Source organism: Hippopotamus amphibius, chromosome 1 (genome assembly GCF_030028045.1).
Source record: "Hippopotamus amphibius kiboko isolate mHipAmp2 chromosome 1, mHipAmp2.hap2, whole genome shotgun sequence".
NCBI classification, from domain to species: Eukaryota; Metazoa; Chordata; class Mammalia; order Artiodactyla; family Hippopotamidae; genus Hippopotamus; species Hippopotamus amphibius.
Window position 1 is genome coordinate 107,032,006 of NC_080186.1, and position 26,483 is coordinate 107,058,488.

At 43.9% G+C, this 26,483-nt stretch overlaps 1 protein-coding gene across 1 annotated transcript; it reads left to right on the plus strand.

Moving 5' to 3' along the window:
* The first annotated feature begins 3,743 nt into the window (after nt 1-3,743).
* Nucleotides 3,744-24,994, plus strand: LOC130834686 (myomegalin-like). Its single transcript, XM_057705255.1, has 10 exons — nt 3,744-3,822; nt 5,786-5,917; nt 8,176-8,365; nt 8,971-9,095; nt 17,578-17,817; nt 19,169-19,285; nt 19,841-20,067; nt 21,214-21,357; nt 22,442-22,580; nt 24,849-24,994. The coding sequence occupies exons 1-10, from the start codon at nt 3,744-3,746 to the stop codon at nt 24,992-24,994; spliced, it is 1,539 nt and encodes a 512-aa protein (XP_057561238.1).
* Nucleotides 24,995-26,483: the final 1,489 nt, after the last annotated feature.

Genomic DNA, 26,483 nt, shown 5'->3' on the forward strand with positions numbered 1-26,483 from the left:
GCCCATGCCAAGAATTTGTGACAGTCAAATATGACAGTTGGTACCCAGGACACTTTCTGGAGGAGACTCTCTAGGTGCTTTGTGACCTGACTCTTCAGGAGGGAGAAAGCCAGGTGCTGTCATTGCTCCTGTTCACATCTTCCCTTTGATCAGGATGAGGCTATTGCTGTCTGCTATTGATGTTCTCACCTACAGACACCCAGGCTGAGCTGGGCACCATCACCTTTCAACTTCTTTCAGTAAAGATTTATGTATCCTCCTTTTGTATCCTCCAGTGGAATGACCATAGTGATTTACTCACAAGGGCTCAGTAATGTCTTCATGGAGCTCCACTAACTGAGAATCCAAGTTATCTAGACGAGCAGAAATGTTATATTTCATAGAACTTGATAGGACAAAGAAGAGGAGGGAATTCGGGAGTGTTAGGTAATTCTGTTTTTAAGAAAACAAAAGTCATTGGGTTTATCAACCATCTGAATAGCAAAAGCCAGGATTTCAATCCCAGACCATCCTACATCTCACTGCAAACTTGGAGTTTGCTTTACTCCTTTTCACTTTAGTTATTTGATCTACAATTAGAGATAAAACACCAAATTCTACAAGTCTAGAAATATGGCTGATATTTAAATGATTTTTGATATGGAGAGAGAATCTTGAAGACTGGAGAGTATTTAACTTTGAGAGGAAACAGCTAATCACGCATCATGATGACAAGGATGAACCTATAAGACAAATCAAACTTGCCTCGTTGTCTCTCCAGCTGCCCAGGACATAGTCAGTAGCTACAGATATTAGCAGTTATCTCTGAAGACCGTGACAGTGTTGAATGCCTTGAGCCAACATGGAGCCCAGGTGTGAGCTGTATCCTGAGAAGCTGAAATCTGGCTGAGAACCAGGTTCTTGGGCCAGGAGAGACCATGTAGCTGTTGGAAAAAAGAGAAGGGGGACCAGGACCACCCATGAGGTCATCCCTAAGCAGCGCTGATCATCTCTTCCAATGAGCCCACCACCACTACACCTCTCATGATTTTGTTGTTACTCGATGGAGAGCTCCATGGAGTTTGGGACAACATTTGATTCGTCTGTGTGCATGACTCCTGGCACTGAGTCAAGAACCGAGGAGGCTCTCGGCAATATTTGTTCACTGACTGAATAAACATGCTTGCAAGTCTCCACTCATCTTAACGACATTTCTGTCCAACTGTCCTGTCAGGGATGCTCTGCTTTCTCCCAGGATGTAGCATCCCTTTCCTTAATAGGAGCCTTCCCTACGCTATCCTCATCCTAGGACACCTGCCTGTGGTGACTCTGATGAAGACACAACTGTCCTCAGGGATTCCTCTCAATGGTTCACTCTGTCATTAGGAAGAGAAGTCCTTGGCCTCCCCTCCCATCCTCTGGGCTGCCACAAAATCCCAACTGAGGGCCACCACGTTTTGTTGAAACTATGCACTTGTATTCTTCCTCTCACTGCTTTAATCTCCTCATGGAAATATTACTCATATAGGAACTCCAAATTGTTAACACAACATAAGGCAAATTAAGCACTCAACATATAGTTCAGAGATGTTGTATGTAAAGCCTTTGAAACGGTAAATGCAGAAGAATATTATTACTATCTCTGCTTCAGAAACAAGGGTCCCATTAGCTTGGTCCCTGGGAAGAATGAATATCTCTAATTCTTCTCCACACATTATTTATCCGTCTTAGTGAACACTTACTTGGGAGGGCATCCACCACTGGGAAGCTCCAAGTTTGAGTTTGGGGGGTCTAGGACAGAGCATCAAGGTCCCATCCTCTTCCCCCTGGAGTTGGTGCTTCCCAGAAGTATAAGCCAACCCTGAACCATCCTGTGGATCTCCTCGGCAGGTGCACAAGTTCACTGTGGAGTAACTTACTCTCCCAGTCCTCCCTGCTCAGCTGAGGTGCTCCTTGAGGACCTGGACGATGCTCTGTGCACGTCCCACTATCCCTTGATGTTTCTGGACTCAGCTTGTCCTTCGTCTCACCTCCCTTGGCAACCACCTCCCATACCATTACCTTGTTTTTCTCTGGATTTTTCTCATCCTTCAGACCTGTTGATTTTCTTTCTTCCATCTCCTCCCTCATTTCTGTGTTTTTGGTGTGTGAGCTCAGTTGAGGCTCCTGTAGGGGACACACAGAGAAGGGACCAAGGTCAGCTCTTGGCTGCAGGTCCCAGCGCACATTTAACATGCATCTCAGTCTCTCGTGCCCTCGGAAAAAAATTCAGCAAGAAGGGGGTTTGGAGAACCTGAATAACCTTATCTTACTGACCAGGAAGCTGAGATCTGTATGGAGATGTTCCCTACATGCCCACACCACTTGGTGGCAGCAGAGTCACCACACAAACCTTGACCATAAGCCTTTCTGTCCAAAAGCACCAGGAACCCATGGTAGAATTTCAGGGGACATTAGATCAAACATACGTATTTCCATTAGTAAGACAAAAATATCTGAAGGGGGACTTCCCTGGTTACACAGTGGTTACGAATCCACCTGCCAATGCAGGAAACACGGGTTCGATCCCTGGGCGGGGAAGATACCACATGCTGCAGAGCAACTAAGCCGGTGCGCCACAACTCCTAAGGCTGTGCTCTAGAGCCCTCGAGCCACATCTACTGAAGCCCATACGTCTAGAGCCTGTGCTCTGCAGCAAGAGAAGCCACCGCAATGGGAAGCCTGCACACTGCAATGAAGTAGCCCCGCTAGCCACAACTAGAAATAAAGCCCATAAGTAGCAACAAAGACCCAATGCAGCCAAAAAATGTCAAGTAATTAAAAAAAAAAAAAACTGAAGGACATTCTCCAAAAATAATTTTATTGCTGTTCAATAGTCTTCTGTTGATACTCAGTTATCAATCCTGGCTGACACAATGGGACCAAGGTACCCATGAGTATTAAATACATCATCGTCATTAATTTAAAAAATATATCAATATGTATGTGATTCTCTACAAACATCTGGCTCCTGTGTTATGGGTCATCTTCCTGAGAGCAGGTGCTCTGCGTGCCTTGTTCCCCCCTCCTCCCCAGTGCCTGCTCAAGAGCCTGCCACATAGAACATTCAGTAAATACTTGTCAAGCAGTATTTATGTACTGCTAGTTACCAGGAGTTACTAACTTTTACCAGTGTCATCTACTCTCTACCCTAATTCCGATCAGTTTCTACCCTAGGTCTGTGCAAAAGCAATGAAAGCACAGTCCTAGGAAAAGCAGTCCAAGATGCAAATACCAACTCCACCAGGCACCTAGCTTGCTTTACATGGTGATTTCATTACCCCCTTGGAACATATGGATCGCAAGCTTAATAGAGAACACTGTACAATGTAAAAGAGAGAAAATAGTATTAACCTTGGATGAGTAACTGTGATATCATGCAGCAGACAGGCTCCAATCCCTGGGCACTAGCTGCACCCTATAGAACACTACGTCACGGTCACTATGGGACTGTTAAAAACTTCTGGGGAGACGGCACAAGAAACTGCATTTCAGACAAAAATCTGAAGGAGATTCTCACGCAAGGAAAGGCCGAACCATTAAAGAAACAGCCTAGGAATCCCCAGTGGCAACAAGGATGATGCAGCTTAAGTACAGCAAGTCCCTTGGCAAGGTGGCCTCTCAAGGAGAAATGTCTCCTTTCCCAGGATGGGGGCCCAACCCCGCCCAGCCCCACTCTCCTCCAGGGGCAGCACAGCGCTGGTCAGCAGTGGCCATGGGACAGGATGTGGCTTCCTGCAGAGAGCATATGTGGGGACCTCTCCCCGGGCTCCTGCGGGTATCAGCCCAGATCCAAACCCACAGGTAAAGCACACAGCCGAGCAGCTCCGCCTGTGAAGTGACATCTCATTGAGGAGCCACCCCTTTCCTACCTGGGTGGCTCTTCCATTTCTCCCCTGGTGTCTGGCTCACGGCGTGGGGATAAAAGGAAAGGGCCCTTTCAGTGCTTAGTCCTTCCTGAGTGCATCCGTTATCCTCCCTGCCCAGGGCCTCGGTGCTGAGCAGGGGTAGGAGCAAGTCCGCGGAGACCTCTGTGCTCTCACATTCATGTCCTTCTCTGTCCCTGCAGCCTGGGCCCCTCGCAGCCCACTCTCAGACCCTTCCAGAATGCCAGGCACCAACAGTCACAGAATATTCTTCCATCAGTCAGGAGTTGTACAGAAAGGGAGGCGTTTCTACACAGATCCCCACCCCATAAACATGTCTTGTGGAGAAAACCCAATTCAAACTCTCCCTCTCACTCCTAGCTCCCCTGGTCAGGTCCAAGAGGCATCTCACCACCTGGACAGGTGTAGCTGTACGGGAGAATGCTGGGATGCAGCTCAGTGCCAACAGCAAGAGAACTGTGATCTTCAGAAAAAGGCTGTGTCTAAAGCAAAATGAGGCAGTTGACGTAGTCTGTCATGAGCACCCCTCCCACTGCTCTTTTCTGCATCCTTTTTCTTTTCTTGGGGGTGTTTCTCCCAACTCTCTAATCAGCTTTCAGACCCCTGGATCGGTGCCATACTGACAAGGAGCAGGCCCTACTGGAGATGTTATTAGGCAAACACAGATGCAGCCATTCGTGTGGTGGACAGTTGTGACCGAGACCTAATTGGCTTTTCTAAATCAGAGTTAGTTTCTGTGTTGGAGGAAGAAGAGCAGAGAAAAGCCATTTTAGTGCTGTTTGCTAGTAAAAAAGACATGGGCCAGGCCATGTCTCCCTTGGAGATGGCATATTCACTTGGGTTACCAGCTTGGAGGACTAAGAATGGCAAGTATTGAAAACTTCAGCCACCAAAGGCACTGGCCTTGATGAGGCAATGGAACGGTTCGTTGAAACACTAAGGGAAGGCAGTAGTACAATCACTCCAGCTCCTCTGCAGTGGACACCACCTGACATGTCCCTGTGGAAACAGTTAAGTGGGCTTTCTTTCTTTCACGTTAAAAGTAATTTGAGGGAAGCATTGAGTAGTAGTCATTAACCACATAGGATGAGCTGACGTGAGGACCTAACTTTTACCTTAAGCCTTCTCTCTAAGGGTGGAGGAAGGGCTTTGTCCCTTGCTAACAAATGTTCAGTCAAGGGTCAGTAAGAGGAAAGGTAGTAGGGCAGAGGAGAGGCCTGCCTCATTACGTGCAAACTTAGCTCAGGAGATGGCCAGACGTTTAGCAAGTGCTAGGCTGACTTCCACAGCCTTCAGTGATTTTTTAAAAATTTATTTATTAATGTATTTATTGATTGGCTGCATTGGGTCTTTGTTATTGCACGTGGGCTTCTCATTGTGGTGGCTTCTCATGTTGCAGAGCAGGGGCTCTAGGCGTATGGGCTTCAGTACTTGTGGCACATGGGCTCAGTAGTTGTGGTGCATGGGCTTAGTTGCATGTGGGATCTTCCCAGACCAGGGATCGAACCCATGTCCCCGAACTGGCAGGGGGATTCTTAACCACTGTGCCACCAAGAGAGTCCCTTCAGTGATTTTTTTTTAAACCATGTGAAACCCCTGACACTTAGCACCTACCCTAGTAACTGTACATGTGCACTTACAACTCCCTTACACACACCCCTGTATGGAGGAGGCCCATGGGGCTTGGTTAGCATCAGCTGTCCTGTGTTTGAAGCCAACTGACTCTTTAAACAAGTCACCTGAGCTTCTAGATGCCCCTGTGAGAGGACAGTGATGTTTAGGCATCTTGCTGGCAGAGCCCCAGCCCCTAACGTGGGCTCCAAAGGCAGGGGGCCAGCTTCTCATCTCCAACCTCCTCCTGCCCTGCTGGGTGGCTGCAGGGACTGACCTGCTACATGAGCATCTTGGTGAAATCCAGAACCTGCGCCAGCGCCTGGAGGAGTCCATCTGCATTAACGACTGCCTGGGGGAGCGGCTGGAACACAGGCTCAGCTCCGCTGCCCACGGAAGCGGTAGGAGAGGCCCTCGGCTTCCTATTTCTGGTCATAAATTAGGGAGAATATGAAAGTTGCCCTTGGGCAGAGCTTCAAAATTTTCAAAGCACCTTGGTCTGCTTCCCTCCACTTGCTCCTTACAGTCAACAAGGCAGGGGGGTAAGTACTATTCTCCTCCCTTTGCAGCTGCATCTGAGCTCAGAGAGTAGCTTTCCTCACTGCACATCTAACCAGCTATGGTCCCCAGAATCCTCTCTCTCATCCATCCTTAACCTGCTCACATGCTGCCTGCTGACTTCTGTGCCCTGGTCCTGTGATTGGCAAGTGGTAGAGCCAGGTCTGCAGGGCCTCCCCCAGCCGCTTCCCGAGGTGGCCTTCCTCCCCGCACTCTCCCCCAGGCTGCTGACACTTGGAGGCCGTCCCTTCCACATGCCCTTGTCCTGCCCACACCGCAGCAGCCGCTACTTAGGGAGGAGAGCCTCCTGAACAGCTGCAGCCAGGGCATGCGAAATGCATGCAAAGAACCCACGCAGAGGAGCCCCTCGAAAGCCAGGCATTCGGCCCAACAGGCTTTAGGCCCAGGACTCAAGTCCTCAGGGTTTTCTGCTGGGTTGAGACAGTGTGTTTGGAGACACAGAGTGAGCAACACAGGGAGGCTCTGATACCCAACTGTGTGACTTGCCTGCTTGCACTTCCCGAGACAGGACCCACCTCTAACTTCTACAATCCAAGCCTGGAGTCCACGCCTCAGCTCTGCAGTGAGAACAGAGTCCTTAGGGAAGAAAACCAGAGCCTTCAGGCTCAGCTCAGTCATCTTTCCAGAGGTGAGTGGTCAAAAGCCACAAACTGTGGTCACTCTTGGGTCCCTTTTTTCCCTGGCCACACCAGTCAGCAACTGGAGAAGCAAAGAGACAAGAAAGAGAGAACTGAGCTACCCAGACCCACCAACCCCAACTCCCAGAGCTATTATCAGCCTAGAAAGGGCTGCTTCCTGACAATTCCCACCCATGGGTCCTTAGACTCCTAGGCTCCAAGGATGAGGCGCTCTAGTAAACCCACCACTTCTGTGCAACCCACATTCAGTCATTAGCTATCAAACTGGATACCAGTTAGTGCCTGTTCTACCTGCACACAACTCACAGCTAGTCTGGACCCAGGAAAGGAAGGAACATGAAGCCTGTGTGCTCTCTCAGGTTTCTCCAGACTTTGCTGCAGCTCTCTGTGTCCCTCCCAGTGCTGATCTGCTATCCCCATGTCTCCTCACCACCTCCCTACTCATATACCCAGGGCTCCTCTTTGGTCCCTAGTCCTCATGACTCTGTGTCTGGAGGTGCTACCAAAACGTCCTCCAGAGCGTTCCCAACACTATTCAGTGGGCATCCACGTGTGGGCATCATTTCCTGTGTGGCCTGGGGGACAGCTGACCTTAGTGTTAGTTGACTTAATGAAATCAATGTTTTCAATCACAAATTATTTTTATTTACAAATATTTATTGAATAGCCATAACAGACAAAGAATAGTGGCTAAGAGGATGAAGCCCAGAATGAAAGAATGCTTGTGGAAAAGGAAAAAGACATCAAGAGATATTGCCAAGTTAGCCTCCTCGGAGCAAGAGATGTGAGAGGAAAGGTCACCATTTGGGAAGATAACAAAAGCCATAGATAAGGGAGAAGGTAGAACTACTAAACTACCACTGTGTGCCTGGAAAGACCAGAACAGACCTCACAGGTGAGAAGACAGGAAGATTTAAATGAGCTCAGTCTGCCAGGCCCAGGTGATTCCACCCCAGATGACTGACAGCACCAGAGCCCTGTTCTCAGAGTCCCTGTCAATAGCCTTTGAGAAATCCTGAAGATCAGAGAGATGCTGCCAGACCAGGAAAGAACAGATGGCTCTCTTTTCAATATGATGAAAATACTATATACTAAAAACTGTAGTCAAGAAATTTTTATGTTGATCCCTGGAAAAACTCAAGAATGGATTATTGCACAGTAGGTACGTGAGCGGTTAGAAAATAAAGAGCGTTAGGAAGCAGAGTGTTTTCTCTAAAAGCATGGTGGGCCGTATTAAATCAGGGGATCAAAGGGCATTGCAGAGAAAGAGGTTCCCATTCCCCTGAGTGTGTGGACAGTCAGACAGTCACTTTGCCTCCCCTGGCAGCATAAGCTGGCCTTCCTTTTGCCTTAGTTCTGATTGTCATGATGGATATGCTTGGGCTCATCTTCCTGTGACCTTTGGCCCTACAATATAAGTACTCCTGTGTTCTGCTCACCAGAGCACTCCCAGGAAACAGAATGTCTGAGGGAGGCTCTGCTGACCTCTCGGTCCCAACTTCAAGAGCTGGAAATGGAGCTAGAGCACCAAAAGGTGGAACAACAGCAGCTTTTGGAAGACTTGAAGGAGAAGCAACAGGAGATCTTGCATTTCCAGGAGGAACGGCTATCTCTCCAGGAGAAAGACTCCAGGTTAGAGGGAGCCCATTGATAAGGAAGGTGGCCCCATTTTCGGATTTAGAAAAAGGGATATTGGCAAGACAGTTAATGGTCCTTTTTGGAAACCTCAATATCCCCTCTGCTAATCTGGATTTATGGGTAACTTTGAACAGAAGGAAGGACTTCTCTGGGAATGCCTTTTTCACTCCAAAGTTGAGACAGTAAAACCCTGTTATGGAAGCCTTCAGCATATCAGATTCTACAGAAAGTACATTCTTGTGCTTCCAGTTAGTTTTAGGATGTTAGTCCCTCCATAACCTAGGAAGCTTCTACACCAGCCATAATGGTAGTCCCCAGCATAAACCCTGTAACTTCTTGACAACATGAAAAGAGCACTGTGGGGCAGTAAGAATACCAGGTAGTGTGTCCTAGGTATGGTAGCTAATGGCATGACTCCAAGCAAAGTTACTTTACCTTCCTGAGCCTCTGTTGCCACATCCGTAAATTAAAAGCAATGGTTTTCATGACCCCTGAGTTGACATCTAGGGCTGAAATTCTATGATGCCAAAGTTGGCTCATAGCCTCTTGCCCTGGTGGGGCCCTACCAGCTCAGTGGTCCCTTGCTTCTCCCCTGACAGGCTGCAGCATAAGCTGGCCCTCTTGCAGCAACAGTGTGAAGAGAAACAGCAGCTCTTCCAGTCCCTCCAGTCAGAGCTGCAGATCCACGAGGCACTTAATGGCAATTCCAAGAAGGGGCTGAAAGGTATGTTTTCCCCTCTTCCCCACCCTATGAGCTTCCCTGCTCTCGCTAAGGATCCTGATGAATTCTTTACCTTGGGAGTTGTGGAGATCTTGGAAACCTACCTTGTTCTGTCTCAGAAACAAACCTCAGTCATTGAGGGTCCCAATAAGAAGAGAGGGGCGCTCTCACACACAAAGCCCAGAGGTTGGTGACATGAGCAAGATACAGCCTAGACATCCTTAAAAATAGGCCACAAGAGTCAAACTTCACCCACCTGGATGGTCTGAGACAAGTTAATCAAAGTCCAGATTATACAGTGATTCAAAAAAAAAAAAAAAATACAAAGAACTGTCCTGATGGTATCATCATTTGAAGACGTCTCAAATGTTGTGAATTCTGATCACCCATGCAGCCAATGTTGCAGGCAACCTGCTCCCACCCTGACCTTTCCCCAGTGAGAAAATTCAAAGATTTTTTAAAGAAATTTTTATTCTGGATATAATTAACCAGAAAAATAATTTGCAGATATTTTCTCCAAGTCTTTTTAGTGTCTTTGAAAGGCAAAACATTTAAATTTTGTTGAAGGTTAATTAATCCATTTTTTTCTATCATTTATGCTTTTCTTCATGTTGTAGCTAAAAAATCTTTATCTCAAGATCATAAAGATTTCCTTGTATTTTTCTTCTTGCAGTTTTATAGCTTTTGCTCTTATGTTTAGGCGTACATTTCATTTTGAGTTAATTTTGCATATGATGTGAGAAAAAGGTTAAAGTTCTTTTTGTCCCATATTGATATCCAGTTTTTCCAGTACCATTTGTTACAAAGACTACCCTTTTCCCATTGAATTTCCTTGGCAGCTTTGTTGACAATCAGTTGACCATAACTGCTGTTAGTAGGATTTTGTAATTTTTGGTATACTCATCATTCTTATTTTAATTTATATATAAATATTTCTCATGTGTGGGATACATGTGTGTGGGATAACATTTTTATTTCAATTGCCAAATAAAATTTTTTGCTAAGATATAGAAACACAATTGATTTTTCATCACCATGACATTGATTGGCATCTCTATTGAAAAACAATTGCCAAGGCAAAAAAAAAAAAATTACTAGCCAATATATGTGAGTCTACTTCTGAATTCTCCATTCTGTTCCGTTAATCAATATGCCTATTCTTACACCAGTACCAAACTGTCTTCATTGTTAGTTTTATAGTAAATTTTGAAATCAGGTTAAGTCTTCACACTTTTTTCTCTTTTTATTTTTTTTTCACTTTTAAAAATTTTTTAAAATTTATTTTTTATATTGGAGTATATTTGATTTACAATGTTGTGTTCATTTCAGATGTACAGAAAAGTGATTTAGTTATACATATACATATATCTATGTTTTTCCGAATCTTTTCCCATATAGGTTATTACAGAGTATTAAGTAGAGTTCCCTGTGCTATACAGTAGGACCTTGTCGATTATCTATTTTATATTAGAATGTATATATGTTAATCCCAGCCTCCTAATTTATCCCTCTCCCACCTCCTTTCCCCTTCAGTAACCATAAGTTTGTGTTTTCTAAGTTCATGAGTCAGTTTCTGTTTTGTAAATAAGTTGGTTTGTATCATTTTTTAAGATTCCACATATAAGTGATATCATGATATTTGTGTTTCTCTGACTTACTTCACTTAGTATGATAATCTGTAGGTCCATCCATGTTGCTGCAAATGGCATTATTTTGTTCTTATGGCTAAGTAATATTCCATTGTATATATGTACCATATCTTCTTTATCCATTCATCTGTTGATGGACATTTAGGTTGCTTCCATGTCTTGGCTATTGTAAATAGTGCTGAGGTGAACATTGGGGTGCAAGTACCTTTTTGAAGTATGATTTCCTCCGGATATATGCTCAGGAGTGGGATTGCTGGATCATATGGTAGCTCTACTTTTAATTTTTTAAGGAACCTCCATACTGTTCTCCATAGTGGCTGTACCAATTTACATTCCCACCAACAGTATAGAAGGGTTCCCTTTTCTCTACACCATATCCAACATCTATTGTTTGTAAATTTTTAGATGATGGACATTCTGACCTCATTGTGGTTTTATTTGTATTTCTCTAATAATTAGCAATGTTGAGTATCTTTTCATGTGCTTTTTGGTCATCTGTATGTCTTCTTTGGAGAAATGTCTATTTAGATATTCTGCCCATTTTTTGATTGGGTGGTTTATTTTTTTCAATATTGAGCTGCATTTGCTGTTTGTGTATTTTGGAGATTAATCCCTTGTTGGTCACATTGATTGCAAATATTTTCTCCCAATCTGTGGGTTGTCTTTTCATTTTGTTGATGGTTTCTCTTGCTGTGCAAAAGCTTTTAAGTTTAATTAGGTCCGTTTTATTTATTTTGGTTTTTATTTCATTACTCTAGGAGATGGATCCAAAAAGATATTACTGCAGCCTATGACAAAGAGTGTTCTGCCTATGTTTTCCTTTAAGAGTTTCATAGTATCTGGTCTTACATTTAGATCTTTAATCCATTTTGAGTTTATGTTTTGTGTATGGTGTTAGAATGTTCTAATTTCATTCATTTACATGTAGCTGTCCAGTTTTCCCAGCACCACTAATGGAAGAGACTATCTTTTATCCATTGTATAATCTCGCCTCCTTTGTTGTTGATTAATTAACCATAGATGTATGGGTTTATTTGTGGGATTTCTATCCTGTTCCATTGATCTATAAGTCTGTCTTTGTGCCAATACCATACTGCTTTGATTACTGTAACTTTGTAGTATAGTCTGAAGTCAGGGAGCCCAATTCCTCCAGTTCCATTTTTCTCTCTCAAGATTGCTTTGGCTATTTGGGGTCTTTTGTATCTACATACGAATTTTAAGATTTTTTGTTCTAGATCTGCAAAAAATGCCATTGGTAATTGGATAGGGACTGCATCAAATCTGTAGATTGCCTTGGGTGGTATAGTCATTTTGACAATATTAATTCTTCCAATCCAAAAACATGGTATATCTTTTGATCTGTTTGTGTCATCTTCTATTTATCAGCATCTTATAGTTTTCAGAGTACAGGTCTTTTGCATCCTTAGGTAGGTTTATACCTAGGTAGTTTATTCTTTTTGATGTGATGATAAATGGGATTGTTTCTTGAATTTCTTTTTCTGATCTTTTGTCATTAGAGTATAGAAATGCAAGAGATTTCTGTGCATTAATTTTGTATCCTTCAACTTTACCAAATTCATTGATGAGCTCTCATAGTTTTCTGGTAGCATCTTTAGGATTTTCTGTGTATACTATCATATAATCTGCAAACAGTGACAGTTTTACATCTTCTTTTTCAATTTGGTTTCCTTTTATTTCTTTATCTTCTCTGATTGCCATGCCTAGGACTTCCAAAACTATGTTGAATAAAAGCAGTGAGAGTGGACATCCTTGTGTTGTTCCTGATCTTAGAGGAAATGCTTTCAGCTTTTCACCATTGAGTATGATGTTAGCTGTGGGTTTGTCATATATGGCCTTTATTTTGTTGAGGTAGGTTCCCTCTATGCCCACTTTCTGGAGAGTTTTTATCATAAATGGCATTGGATTTTGTCAAAAGCTTTCTCTGCATCTATTGAGATGATCATATCGTTTTCATCCTTCAATTTGTTAATGTGGTTTATCACACTGATTGATTTGTGGATATTGAAAAATCCTTGCATCCCTAGGATAAATCCCACTCGATCCTGGTGTGTGACCTTTTTAATGTATTGTTGGATTTGGTTTGCTAGTATTTCCTTGAGTATTTTTGTATCTATATTCATCAGTGATAGTGGCTTGTAATTTTCTTTTTTGTGGTATCTTTGGTTTTGGTATCACAGTAATGGTGGCCTCATAGAACGAGTTTGGGAGTGTCCCTTCCTCTGCAATATTTTGCAATATTTTCAGAAGGATAGGTGTTAACTCTTCTCTGAATGTTTGATAGAATTTGCCTGTGACACCATCTGGTCCTGGGCTTTTGTTTGCTGGAATTGTTTTAATCATAGTTTCAATTTTAGTAATTGTGATTGGTCTATTCATATTTTCTATTTTTTCCAGGTTCAGTTTTGGGAGATTGTACCTTTCTAAGAATTTGCCCATTTCTTCTAGGTTGTCCATTTTATTGGCATATAGTTTCTTGCAGTAGTCTCTTATGTATCTTTATATTTCTGTGGTGTCCATTGTAACTTCTTTCTCATTTCTAATTTTATTGATTTGAGCCTTTTCCCTTTTCTTCTTGGTGAGTCTGGCTGAAGTTTATTAATTTCGTTTATCTGTTCAAAGAACCAGCTTTTAGTTTAATTGACCTTTTCTACTGTTTTCTTTATCTCTATTTTATTTATTTTTCAGAGGAGAAATAAATAAATTTATGTGTAAGTTTAGGTTGTTTATTTGAGCTTTTTCTTCTTTGCTGAGGTAAGACTGTATTGCTATAAACTTCCCTCTTAAAACTGCTTTTGCTGTGTCCCATAGGTTTCAAATCATTGTATTTTTGTTTTCATTTGTTTCTTGGTTTCTTTTTTTTTACTTCCTCTTTGATTTCTTCAGTGATCCATTGGTTGGTTAGAAGCATATTGTTTTGCCTCCACGTGTTTGTGTTTTTTACAGTTTTTTTTTTCCTGTATAGCTGATTTCTAATCTCATAGTGTTGTAATCAGAAAAGATGCCTGATATGATTTCAATTTTCTTAAATATTTCAAGGCTTACTTTCTGGCCTAGCCTGTGGTCAATCCTGGACAATGTTCTGTATGCAATTGAGAAGAATGTATATTCTGCTACTTTTGGATGGAATTGCTCTATAAATATCAATTAATTCCATCTGGTCTAATGTGTCATTGAAGGCCTCTGTTTACTTATTGATTTTCTGTCTGGATGACCTGTCCATTGATGTAAGTGGAGTGTGCCCCACTGTTATTGTGTTACTGTTGATTTCTCCTTTTATATCTGTTAACATCTGCCTTATACATTGAGGTGCTTCTATTTTGGGTGCATATATATTTACAATTGTTATATATTCTTCTTGGATTGATCCCTCGACCGTTATGTAGTATTTTTCTTTGTTTCCTATGACAATTTTTATTTTAATGTCTCTTTTGTCTGATATGAGTATTACTATTGCAGCTTTCTTTTGATTTCCATTTGCATGGAGTATCTTTTTCCATCCCCTCCCTTTCAGTAAGAATGTGTCCCTAGATCTGAAGTGAGTCCCTTGTAGACAGCATATATATGGGTCTTGTTTTTGTATCCATTCTGCCAGTCTGTGTCTTTTGGTTGAAACATTTAATCCATTTACATTTAAGGTACTTATTGATATGTATATTCTCCTTGCTGTTTTGGTAATTGTTTTGGATTTGTTTTTGTAGGTCTTTTTTCTTCCCTTCCTCTTTTGTTCTCTTCTCTTGTGACTTGATGATTATTTATAGTGTTGTGTTTGGGTTGATTTTTCCTTTTGTGTGTTTGTATATTAATTGTAGATTTTTGATTTGCAGTTACCATGAGGTTTTGAGATAGCAGTCTATATATATATATATATATATATATATATATATATATATATATATATAAAGATTGTAATCAAATTGACAAAAATTAAATTTATATACATATAAAAATCTTTATATATATAAAGATTGTTTTAAGTTGCTGGTCTCTTACTTTCAAATGCATTTCCAATATCCTGCATTTGTACTCTCCTCACAATTGCTGGTTTTGATATCATATTTGTGTGCAGATGATTTCCTACCTTTACAGTATGCTTGCCTTACCAGTGAGCTTTCCCATTCATAATTTTCTTGTTTCTAGTTGTGGCCTTTTCTTTTCTGACTAGAGAAATTCCTTTAGCATTTGTTGTAAAGCTGGTCTGTGGTGCTGAATTCTCTTAGCTTTTACTTCTCTGTAAAGCTTTTGATTTCTTTGTCAAATCTGAATGAGAGCCTTGCTGGGTAGAGTATTCTTGGTTGTAGTTTCTTCCCTTTCATCACTTTATATATATTGTGCCACTCCCTTCTGGCCTGCAGAGTTTCTGCTCAAAAATCAGCTGATAACCTTATGGTGATTTCCTTATATGTTATTTGTTGCTTTTCCCTTGTTTCTTTTGATATTTTCTCTGTCTTTAATTTTTGTCAGTTTGATTACTATGTGTCTTAGTATGTTCCTCCTTGAGTTTATCCTATATGGGACTGTCTGTGCTTTCTGGACTTGGGTGATAATTTTCTTTCTCATGTTAGGGAAGTTTTCAGCTGTTATCTCTTCAAATATTTTCTCAGGCCCTTTCTCTCTCTCTCTCTCTCCTCCTTCTGGGACCCCTATCATGAGAATGTTGGTGCATTTAATGTTGTCCCAGAGATCTCTTAAACTGTCCTCATTTATTGTCATTCTTTTTTCTTTATCCTGTTCCATGGCAGTGATTTCCACCATTCTGTCTTCCAGCTCACTTATCCATTCTTCTGCCTCATTTATTCTGGTATTGATTCCTTCTAGTGTATTTTTCATTTCAGTTCTTGTATTATTCAACTCTGTTCTTTGTATCTTCTAGCTCTTTGTTAAACATTTCTTGTATCTTCCCAATCTGTGTCTCCATTCTTTTTTCCAAGATTTCAAGTCATCTTTACTGTCATTACTCTGAATTCATTTTCAGGTAGATTGCCTATTTCCACTTCATTTAGTTGTTCTTCTGGGGTTTTATCTTGTTCCTTCATCTGGAACATATTTCTCTGCTGTCTCATTTTTTCTAACTTTCTGTGTTTGTGGTCTTCTTTCTGCAGGCTGCAGGATTTTATTTCTTCTTGCTTCTGATGTCTGACTCCTGGTGGGTGAGGTTGGTCTAGGGGCTTGTGCAGGCTTCCTCTTGGGAGTGACTGGTGCCTGCTGACTAGTCAGTGCAGTTGGGTCTTGTCCCTTTGGTGGAAAGGGCCAGGTAAAGGGGTATGTTTAGAGGCAGCACTGGATTCCGGACAACTTTATGGAGCCTGTCTGCTGATGGGTGGTCCTTTGTTCCCATCCCCTTGGTTGTTTAACCTGAGGCAACCCAGCATTGGGGCCTGTAGGCTGTTGGGTGGGACCAGGTCTCAGTGCCAAAATGGCAATCTCCAGGAGAGCTCACGCTGTTGACTATTGCCTGGGGCTTCTGCCACCTGTGTCTATGTCCTCGCAGTGAGCCACAGCCAACCCCTGCCTCCCCTGGAGACCCTCCAAGACCTGGAGGTAGGTCTGGCCCAGGTTCCTATAAAGTCACTACTTTGCCCTGGGTCACAGTGCTCATGAAACCTTGTGTGCCCTCTCTAAGACTGGAGTCTCTGTTTCCCTCAGTCCTGTGGCGATCCTACACTGAAGCCCCACTTGCCAAATGCTCTGATATCTCCTCCTTCCTATTACAGACCCTTAGGCTGGGGAGCCTGACATGGGGCTCAGAACTCTCACTCCTATAATTATTTTAATTATATTATAATATATAAAATAATTATATATTATAATATATAAAACAATATAATTGTTTTCCAGTTTGCAGGTCTCCCACCCACCTGATATGGGGTTTGATTATATCATGAAAGCATCCCTCCTACCATTTCGTTGTGGCTTTGTCTTTGATGCAGAATATCTTTTTTGGTAGGTTCCAGATTTTTTTTGTTGATGGTCATTCAGCAGTTAGTTGTGAATTTGGTGTTTTCATGAGAAGAGGTGAGCTCAGGTCCTTCTACTCTGCCATCTTGTCCTGCACTCCTCTTCATTTATCCCATTTAGTGGGAATATTCACATAGCTCATTGCAGAAATATTGATGTGTTTGGTTAAGGCCTGTGGCCCTGATACAACTGGGTACATGTATTATGTGGTATATGCATCCTACTGCCTTGCTAAAAACCAAAACAAATTTTACCTTTTTAAATACATTTGACTTCAACATTTTTAGATGAGCACTTATGGTCTTGTAAAATATTTCTTAGATCTCTTCTTCCCCCAGTACATAGAAACAGGCTATGAGTGGTGAGTGAAGGTAAAAAGAACTTGAGAAGTCCAATTAGTTATGATCCCTGCTCTGTGGTACCCCACTCCCATTATTATTTGCTGCCCAAAGGCCTGATGTCTTCCTCCTGTCCTTTTGATTCCTAAATGTGGAGGTCATCCATCTCCTTCTCCTTCAGCCCGTTCCCTTCTCTAGTTCGGTATTGATCTCCTGCCCTAGAAGACCCTGCTCTCTAGCCTGCAAGACTAAGGTTAATAAGGAGATGAAATAATAGGCTTGACTTCATCTGCCAATCAAATGCTCTCTAGATGCACAAGGGTCATTTGAGCCTCAAGGAAACTCCATGCTGGAGTGTAGGCCATTTCAGTGTGCGCCAGACCCCACACAGGAAAAGTGACATCTGTCATAGGTGTGTTCCTGGGACCTTGGTAGGAAGGAATGTCAGAGAGGAGTGTTCTGACAAATGCTTGGAAATATTTGGTTCAGTGCCACCAGACTCCCTCCTCTCTCTACTTTCAGCTTACACCTGGGATGCCTGTCACCAAGTCCCTTTGGGCAGTGACTTGAGCCGCCTGGTGGCAGAGATCCGAGCTTTGAGAGGGCAGCTGGAGCAGAGCATTCAGGTGAACAACTGTCTGCGACTGCAGCTTGAACAGCAGTTGGATGGTGGTGCCAGCAAAGCCAGCCTCAGCCCCTCCTCTGTTAACCAGAAATTCCCCAACAACACTGACCCTGGAAACAAGCAGCTGCTCTTCCAAGGTAGGAAGGAAAAGGAAATCAGCAAGCCCTCAGCCAATGAGGAGGTCCCCAGGATGTCTGTGGTGGAAGGGACAATCTTACTTCTGCCACACTCCTTAAGATCATGGTGAAATCGAAGATGCTTTGATACAGTGCCTGAGATGATGGGATTTAGGGTCAGATCTGGCTCCAGATTCTGAGTTTGCCACTTACATGCTGTTTGCCTTGGGAAAAGTGTTTAAACTCCTCAGGCATTTAAGCCTTAGTTTCCTCAACTTTAACATGAAGATATGTATAATATATACTGTGCATAGTTATATGGAGCATTAAATGAAATAATTTACAACTGCCTGTCACAATAAGTACTCAACAATTAACAGCTATATATGTTAATGCTTATTCCTTATATTTGCAGAGTGCTTTAAAATTTACCATGTTTTCAGATAATTTTTCAAATAATTTCATCAGAGCTAGGGGAGGATTTACTATCTCTGTATTTCACATGAGAAAACTTAGGCATTGAGACAATTAACTGACGTGCTAAGGAGTTAAGAGGCCAACCCAGGATTCGAAGCAGAGGTTTTGATTTCCTGTCTGTTCCTTCTGCCTCCCTATGCTCTGTCTTGGTATTGCTTCTGCTCCCTCTCAGGCTTCCCTTCTCAGTGCCTCTGCGCAACACCAGCCAGGACTCATCCCCACTGGCTCAGTCACTCCTCCTCCCCATCCTACAGCACAGAGGCCTGAGCTGGAAAGCAGGTTCTAAGTCACATTTGCCTGAGCAGAATTATTTCTGTCTCTTCAGATATTTTCCAATTACTCCCCTGGAGGATTGCTGTCTGGTCTCCAATAGGGCACCTCAAATTCACCAAGGCTTATGTCTCCTATTCTTCTTATACTACTACATGCCTTCTAGTATGTCTCCCTTCTTATACTACTACATATTTTCTAGTACTGACTCACCAGAATGGTGATTAGAGTGCTGAGTTTAATCTGCCCATAAATCCATTCATTCTTTGATCAAATATTTTTAACATGTATACTGCATATATTTATGCATATTTATATTTAATTACAAAGCATTGTATTAGACATACTACATACAATATTATATTCAAATCTGGGGTTAGAAAAATATACCTAATAATGTTTCAAACTAGAAGTTGTTTTCTCATGGAACAGCCCTCAATTATAGGAACTTGATCCAAACTAAGTGATTTGTTTGCTATTGGTTTTGATTGTGGTACATGGGTGATGATTTTGTAAGAGGAGAGTCATGTTGCCGTAGACCCCAGTGGTGAAAACAGGCTGTGCATGTGTTTGGGGAGCAGTGTGTTCCAGGGTTTCTAAAGTTGTGGTTATTTGTACTCCCTAGATTCAGTTGCCTCCCCTCCAGTTCGGGATGTGGGCATGAATTCTCCAGTTCTGGTCCTCCCCAGCTCCTCTTCTGCTGCTTCTGGCTCAGGGACCACAACCTTCAACAGGAAAAATGGTAAATAGGGCAACTATGGGATTCAGGGTCTAATGATGGAAAATGACACTGCAAGTAACTTTTGGTTCTCTATAGGCACATTATCTGAATTTAGAGATTTTTCTCCACATGTCCCAAGGCCTTTAGCCCTACTCATTCCACCTTCTGTGGCTGCCTTTTTGGTCATTTTTCTTCTTCCTGTGGTTTTCCTATTGCTCTGGTATTGTTTCATTGCACTATAATCTCTTCCTTCTTGAAAGTGCTCTCTGTATCCAGCTTAATTTCCTTGTCTGTGTCTTCTCAACCCCCAAATTTAAAATTTTTAAATATCTGTCCTGAATATTTCATTTGTCAATAAGGATAAAATTTGCCTCCTGGCAATTTTATCATTATGAGATGATGTAAGAAAGATTATAAAAATCTAGAACCCAGAATATCTATGGACTTCACACTTGTACTTTCCAAGACTGTCATTCTTGTTTGTGGCCTCTTTCACTATCTGATGTCCCTTTTGGATTGAACTAAGGATGACTATAAATAACAGTGTATTCTGTGTTATTGTGGTTTTATCTTCAGAGCTGGGTTTGGATGCTTCTCCAGTAATGAAGAACCCTCCCAAGCTGGAGGGTGATGCTACTGATGGCTCCTTTGCCAATAAGCATGGCCGCCATGTCATTGGCCACGTTGATGACTATAGTGCCCTAAGACAGCAGATTGAAGAGGGCATACTGCTGGTCAAGAAGGTAGCATCCCTCATGAGATCAACCTGCAACTTCCTTGGCCTTGAAGCTCTAGGCACAGAGGTAATCACGTTTGAGCTCTTAGGTGCACCTTTTCCTTAGGCCATTTCTTCTTCTGATTTTAGCTCCTTCTCCCACTATTTTTTTGCCTGCTCCACATCTCCTACCAACTGAGGATACATTTTCCATTTAATCTAGCTAGGCCTTTCATCTTCATCTGCTAATTTCACTACAAGCTCTGTTCTGGTTCCAGATGCAGCTGACTTGATATTTCCCCTCAGAACCACAGAATAGCAGGTGCAGCATTGCCATCCTCATCAGTAGAGCACATTAAGCATCAACATACATACAATGCTGCACCCAGTACCCTTTGGTAGCTTATTATCTGCTAAAGTCACGCTGGCATATGACCATCTGTGGGCAGCATAAAATCACTTAGTTGGCTGGAAATGGAGAATCTGCATCCATATGGGCAGATGTGTAGAAGGGGTGAGGAGCGTGGCAGACTGAGGAGGGGAGGAGAGCAGGCAGCAAGGTTTCTCAGAGCCCTTTCCCAGGGAGAGATCCAGGTACCAGCTGCTTTGCTATCTGAGCTACTGGAGATGCACAGGCATACAGGGACAGCCCTGCCCCCTGGAGCCCCCACACTAGAGAGGGAGCCCCACACCATACAACAAGGAGCTCCAGGCAGTGTTAGAAGTGCCCTGGGTATGAGGGCACGAACCCAGAATCAGCTATTATCCCAGGCAAGGAAAGTAACAGGTTCATGGGGTGGGGGGTGCCACTAGGGAATGTTCAGGTTCTCTGGGAAGGAGAACATGCCAGGTAAAGCGAGCGGCACCTCAGTCCTTTGAACCACAAATGGTGCAGCCTATTTGAAGCATAAGGTGTGATTCAGGGAAGGGCAAGGGGGACCAGTGCAAAAATAGGGACCATAGACTCTTGAGCATGAAGCAGGACTAGAAGCTAAAGAGTGTGCGGGAAGCTGGAATCAAATGAATTCTTGCAAGTTGGGTGGTCCCTCCTGAGGTCAAAGAACCTTGGCTTCCAGGTTAGGAAAGGATTTCACAGGTTCAAGCAGGCCCATGTCCATACCTCACTCACAAAGGAAGCTGAGGCCTGGGCTCAGCAAAAAAAAAAAAAAAAAAAAAAAAAAAAAGTGATCTCTCAGCTGCAGGGATGCCCATGGCTACCACCCTCTTTTCCCAGGTGATGGGCAGTGAAGCCATCCATGAGCTCAGGAGCAGTGCCAACGCCCTGCACCACCGGCTGGAGGAGTCCGCCTCCCTCCTCACCATGTTCTGGCGAGCAGCCTTGCCAAGCTCCCATGGCCCTGCGCTGGGTGGCAAAGTGGTAAGAAGCCAGCATTCTCTACTGGATCTGCCCCCAAATATCCCCTGCCTCCTTGGTCGGCAGATCTTGAAGATAAGGAGCCAAATGGTCAGTTGGAACAAAGGGCACTTGAAGAGAGTGTCCCTGGAGGGAGGGAGACCTCTCCTCTGTGGTGGCTGCTTTCAGTGCAGCTCTGACTACATCCCCTCTCCCCCACCTCTGACCCCCAGGAGAAGTAATCAAAGAGGAAAAGGAAAGGACATGGAGGAGGCAGAGACATGAGAGCCCTGGTAACCCATAAATGTTCCATCTCTTTAACTTTCTGAAGTCTCACTGAGCTGAACTTCAGGGCCGTGTTAAAACGTCAACATTCCCTTTCCCAACCTAACCCCACCCCCACCCCCAGGTCCACATCGTCAGGCAGGATCACAAAATGTCACCAGCAGTTGCCCAGCCTCTTTCAGCCCCCCACTGGAATCCCAGAAAATCACTTAAATCTGCATCTCTGGGTCAGGCCTGGGGAGAGCCAGCCTCCCCAAGGTGCTCTCAGACCTCAGGCAGCTCTCTGGTTGGTGAACTTAGATAGGCAGGTTTGAGAATCCCTCCCAGGGGTTCTAACTCCAGACTAAAATCACTGACACTTTAGGGGACTCATTTATGCTAAGTCCAAAGAGGGAGTGCTTTCCCATCTTGAGGTTCCCAGATACATTTACAAACTTGCTGACTCTCTCAGGTCAGACCTGTCTCTCAGGCATAATATTCCTAATGATCAAGTCTTACTTGTGATGCCCAAGTGATATAACCATGTCAGCACTAAATCGGAGCTCTTGTTCACAGCTGGGTTTCAGTGTGGCCTGGAGTCAGGTTCTCTGCAGCAACAGGCGTGTAGCCTGTGCTAATCTGCACAGGGGCTTCCAGGTCCTCAGTGTTCCCACCTCATGGCCCATCCTGAGCCATCACCAGCTGGAGGGTTTGAGAGGCTTTAACGAGGGGAATCTGATCCAGAAATAGTTAAGAAGATTGTAGAACCCTATTTAGAGTTGTAAAGAGCCACGAAACACAGGGTGCTTATGCCTTCTGACAGAGAGCCTGTTTTTCTTCCCAGGGAGAGTCCATGAAAAGGGAGCTTCTGGAACTGAGAACCAAACTATCCAGACAGGAGAGTCTCCTTCAGAGCACAGCTGAGCATCTGAAGACCGCCAACCAGCAGAAGGAGAGCTTGGAGCAGTTCATCTTCAGCCAGTGTGGGTGCTCCCAGCCAGGGAATGGGGCAGGGAATGAGGGGACCCTTCCAGGCTCCCCACTTGTGCTGTGAATGGACAGTGACCAGAGAGCCTAGCGGATGGGGGAGACTGATATGATGTCCCTGAACCTCCTGTGCCATCAGTAATCATGGAGGCAGAGGAGGGGATGCGGGCAGTTGAAAGGGGGCAGGCGGCAGGAGACCCCGAGCTGAGTGGCCAGTAAGACAGGCTTTACGAGAGAGTAGCACCGACATATATATACTACCAACTGTAAAATAGATAGCCAGTGGGAAGTTGTTGTATAACAAAGGGAGTTCAACTCGAGGATGGAAGATGCCTTAGAGGACTGGGACGGGGAGGGTGGTGGGGACTCGAGGGAGGGTGGAGGGGGAGTCAAGGGAGGGAGGGAATATGGGGATATGTGTATAAAAACAGATGATTGAACTTGGTGTACCCCCAAAAAAATTATAAAAAAAAAAAAAATACAGGCTTTAGAACACATAAGGCAAGTATAGGCCATGCTGGTAATTTTGCCTTTGGGGGCTGTTTTGTTGTTTCAGTGACCAGGACACATGATGTTTTAAAGAAGGCAAGGACTAATCTGGAGGTAAGGAAACCATTGCAACAGTCAGAGCCATAGAGCCCACCCCAAACTTATCACCATGTGTCATCAGAGTGTGCAGGCGATCCTTGACCTGCTCTGACCTTCCAGGAGGAGATTGCTGGTCCATCTGTAGGAGCACAGGTCCTCAGTGAGCATCCCTCTAGATTCCATCCCCATCAGCCCTCCCACTCCAATCGGCAATCTCCCCTGACCTCTCAGTTGACTCTCACTTTGCCATAATCTTCTCTCTTTATCCCAATTCTCTTTCTTTTATGCCAGGTCAGGAGTGGGGAGAAATGCAGTTCAGTTGATTATCGAGGTCAGAGGACATATGGAGTCTGCCCTGTGAGCTTTCAGTAAAGGGATCCTGAGGGCACTCATGTGTTCTGGGGTTTCCTAAACCACTATGTGAAAAAATCATGGAAAGATGCAACCTAATAAGTTGATTTCACTGCACACTATTGGGCTGAAAACAGCAATTTAATGTTGACATATTTTTCTTTAAGCAACAACACAAAAGAAAATCGTTGGGTTTTAGTGATCTAAAAGAGAATTTGGTAATAAGTAAAAACTGAAACTTAAAGGGAAAGATATTATCTATATGGTAGACATTTCTCTACATTCATTTAAAACACTAACATATTCTTTAGCAACCACTTTGAAGAAAAACTTGAGGTCTTAGAAATGGCTTAGAAATCAAAATTAAACCTTTTACCTTGGACTTTAAAGCTTTACCATAAGCAATTGAGTGTATTCCTAGGAATGTTCGTAAATTGTAACCTAAGGGAATGTTGACCCCACAGTGTGAAAATAGTTTGGGCCATAATTTAACTCTGTTTTTTTGTTTGTTTGTTTTGGTTTGGATTTTTTTTTTCTAATTTCTTCTGTTTTTCTCTGATGATTCCTTTCTTTCCTGAGCCTTTCTAGAAGAATACTTACAAGATTGCCTCTGTAAAGCCTTATTCCTGTCCCAGCAAAGGTAACCCAACAGCCTCTCTTACCCGCTGGCTTCCCCAGTTTGGAAGTATCCTTCCCACTTCCCCTAGGCCATTGGAAAGATCCCGAAGCCTGGGTTCTAATCCCAGGCTTCTCACTAACTGCCTGTGTGGCTTTGTGGTCTCTCACAGAGACCCAATCTCTATGAGCCCACTGACCCTCATCTGTAAGACGGGGCACTAGACTTAGATGAACTCTGAGGTCCCTGCTGACCTGGCCCCTCCCTCTCCTCATCAAGTAAACAGAACGTGAATGTAACAGGGGGACCTCCATGCAAAATGTCCTCTCCTCCCTACAACAGGCTGTCTATATGTGCCTGTTTCATACTAAGCACGTCTTTTCCTGAGCAATCACAAAAGCCATCCTTTTGCTCCAAAGTGAATTGGAGAGTGAACTGGAACCTGAAGAGGGGGTGGTAGGATCTGGCCACCCGGTGTGCAGTGGCTTTGAGCAGAGATATGACCACAGGAGGTGGTGGGAAGCTTGTCCTCTAACCTGGTGGCACCAGTTGCTCCTCCAGACCTCAGCCCACCCCTCAGCTCATCCTCTTGACAGGCTCTCACCATGCTTCTGGCTTCTGTCACCACTCAGCGCTCGCTCCAGCCTCAGTTAGCCACCAGCAAGGCCTGATAATGGACTCAATTTGATTGTGTTCTTTTGGCCTCCAGGTGAAATCCCTAAGGGCTCTTCCATGCACTCCAGTCCTGTGACCCTTTCCTTCCAGGAGCCAAGCAAGAAGCGAAGCCACCAGAGGTCCTCCAAACAGCAGGAAGGATGGGCCTGCCCCCCTTTTTCACAGCTCCCTGTCTGCTGAGGAGGATCTGGGCCCCACTCCTCACCTGCTGGAGGGTCTGGAAGGAGTCACAGATGTGGCCTGGTGGTGCAGGGTGAAAGGCAGAGGGGCTTTTCTGCAGTTGAGGAATAACCAGCCAAGGACCACTGGGCCCAGCACTAAGCAAAACAGGCACAGTGTGTAAGGACCTTGTGACACTGCTTTGAACACCCAAGGGGCATGGGAACCAGGAATAGTACATTTCTCACCCCTCATCATCTATCCCCAGAAGGTCAACTCAGGGGAAATGGGCCCTGCTCCCCAGCAGTGGAGCATGTGGTCCCGACACTGGAGCTCCACGGCAGATCTAAAAGCACAGGACTGAGCAGCAGTGCCCTGCAGGACAGTGTTGGCAGGGCCCTGATGACCTGACCTGGGTCAGTACAGCTGGGTCACAGTTACACTGGGGGTCCGTCTACACGGCAGCACCTGAGAGCTTTGAATCCACATGGTGAAAGTGATGACTTCCAGATGCCATCTCATGCTTAGCCTAGATCTCCTATTTCTATTCTATTATGATCTCCAAAAAGTGTACTGACCTTACTCTAAATATGCTTTCCAATTTTGTCATCCCAAATTTTCTCTGCAAACTGGGGACTGATGGCCACACCAAGCCCACTGAAAGTCTTGTGTAAAGCAAACCAGTGATCATTTTTAAGTGACATGTGAGGGGCCCCCAGTTGTGCTAAAGCCTAGTCTGTGTCTCCACAGTGCTTTCGAATGTGTGTATGTGTGTATAAATGTATGATATATATTTATATATGTTGCTATAGCGATATGTTGAAGGCTAGCATAACTGGTGGACAGGGTCAGTGAGAGGAAATGAAACAGTCTTTTTGGTGGCTATTAAAGCAAAATGTGTATAAAGAAATAAAGTTTTCTTTACCTGCTTAGTTTCTAATTTCTATACCAGTCCTCAGGGCGAAAGTGTAGAAATAGGAAAGACAAACTGTCATTTAAAAGCTCACCATCTGAAACAGAATCAAAATGGTGGAGGAGGTGGATGTGGCGCTCCCATCCCCCACAAACACATCAAAAAATACATTGACATGTAGAGCACTTCTCACTGAAAACTGGCAGAAGAACTCCTGTAAACTAATGCTGCAAGAAAGATCTGCTTGTAACTGGGTAGGACAGAAGGAAAGAAAGAGAAGAATCAGGTCAGGACCTGGGTCCCTGGGAGGCATCTGCAAGGAGGAAAGGGTTCACAAGGGTAGACCCTGGCTCTGGGGAGTGAGCAGGTAGAATCACAATCTGGGTATCCCAGTCATGGGATCCTATATGGATTGGCCAGGCCCCCTTGCCTCTTGGGACATCTGCTGAGACAGAAGGTTTGGAGAAGGCTAGTCTCTACTCACCAAGAGTACATGCTGGCTTTGTCAACAATCAGGGCAGAGAGTCTTGCATCAGGAGCACCTTCCTTGCTGTACTTCCCAATCCGAAGGGGCAAACACCCTGGCCCACTCACTCC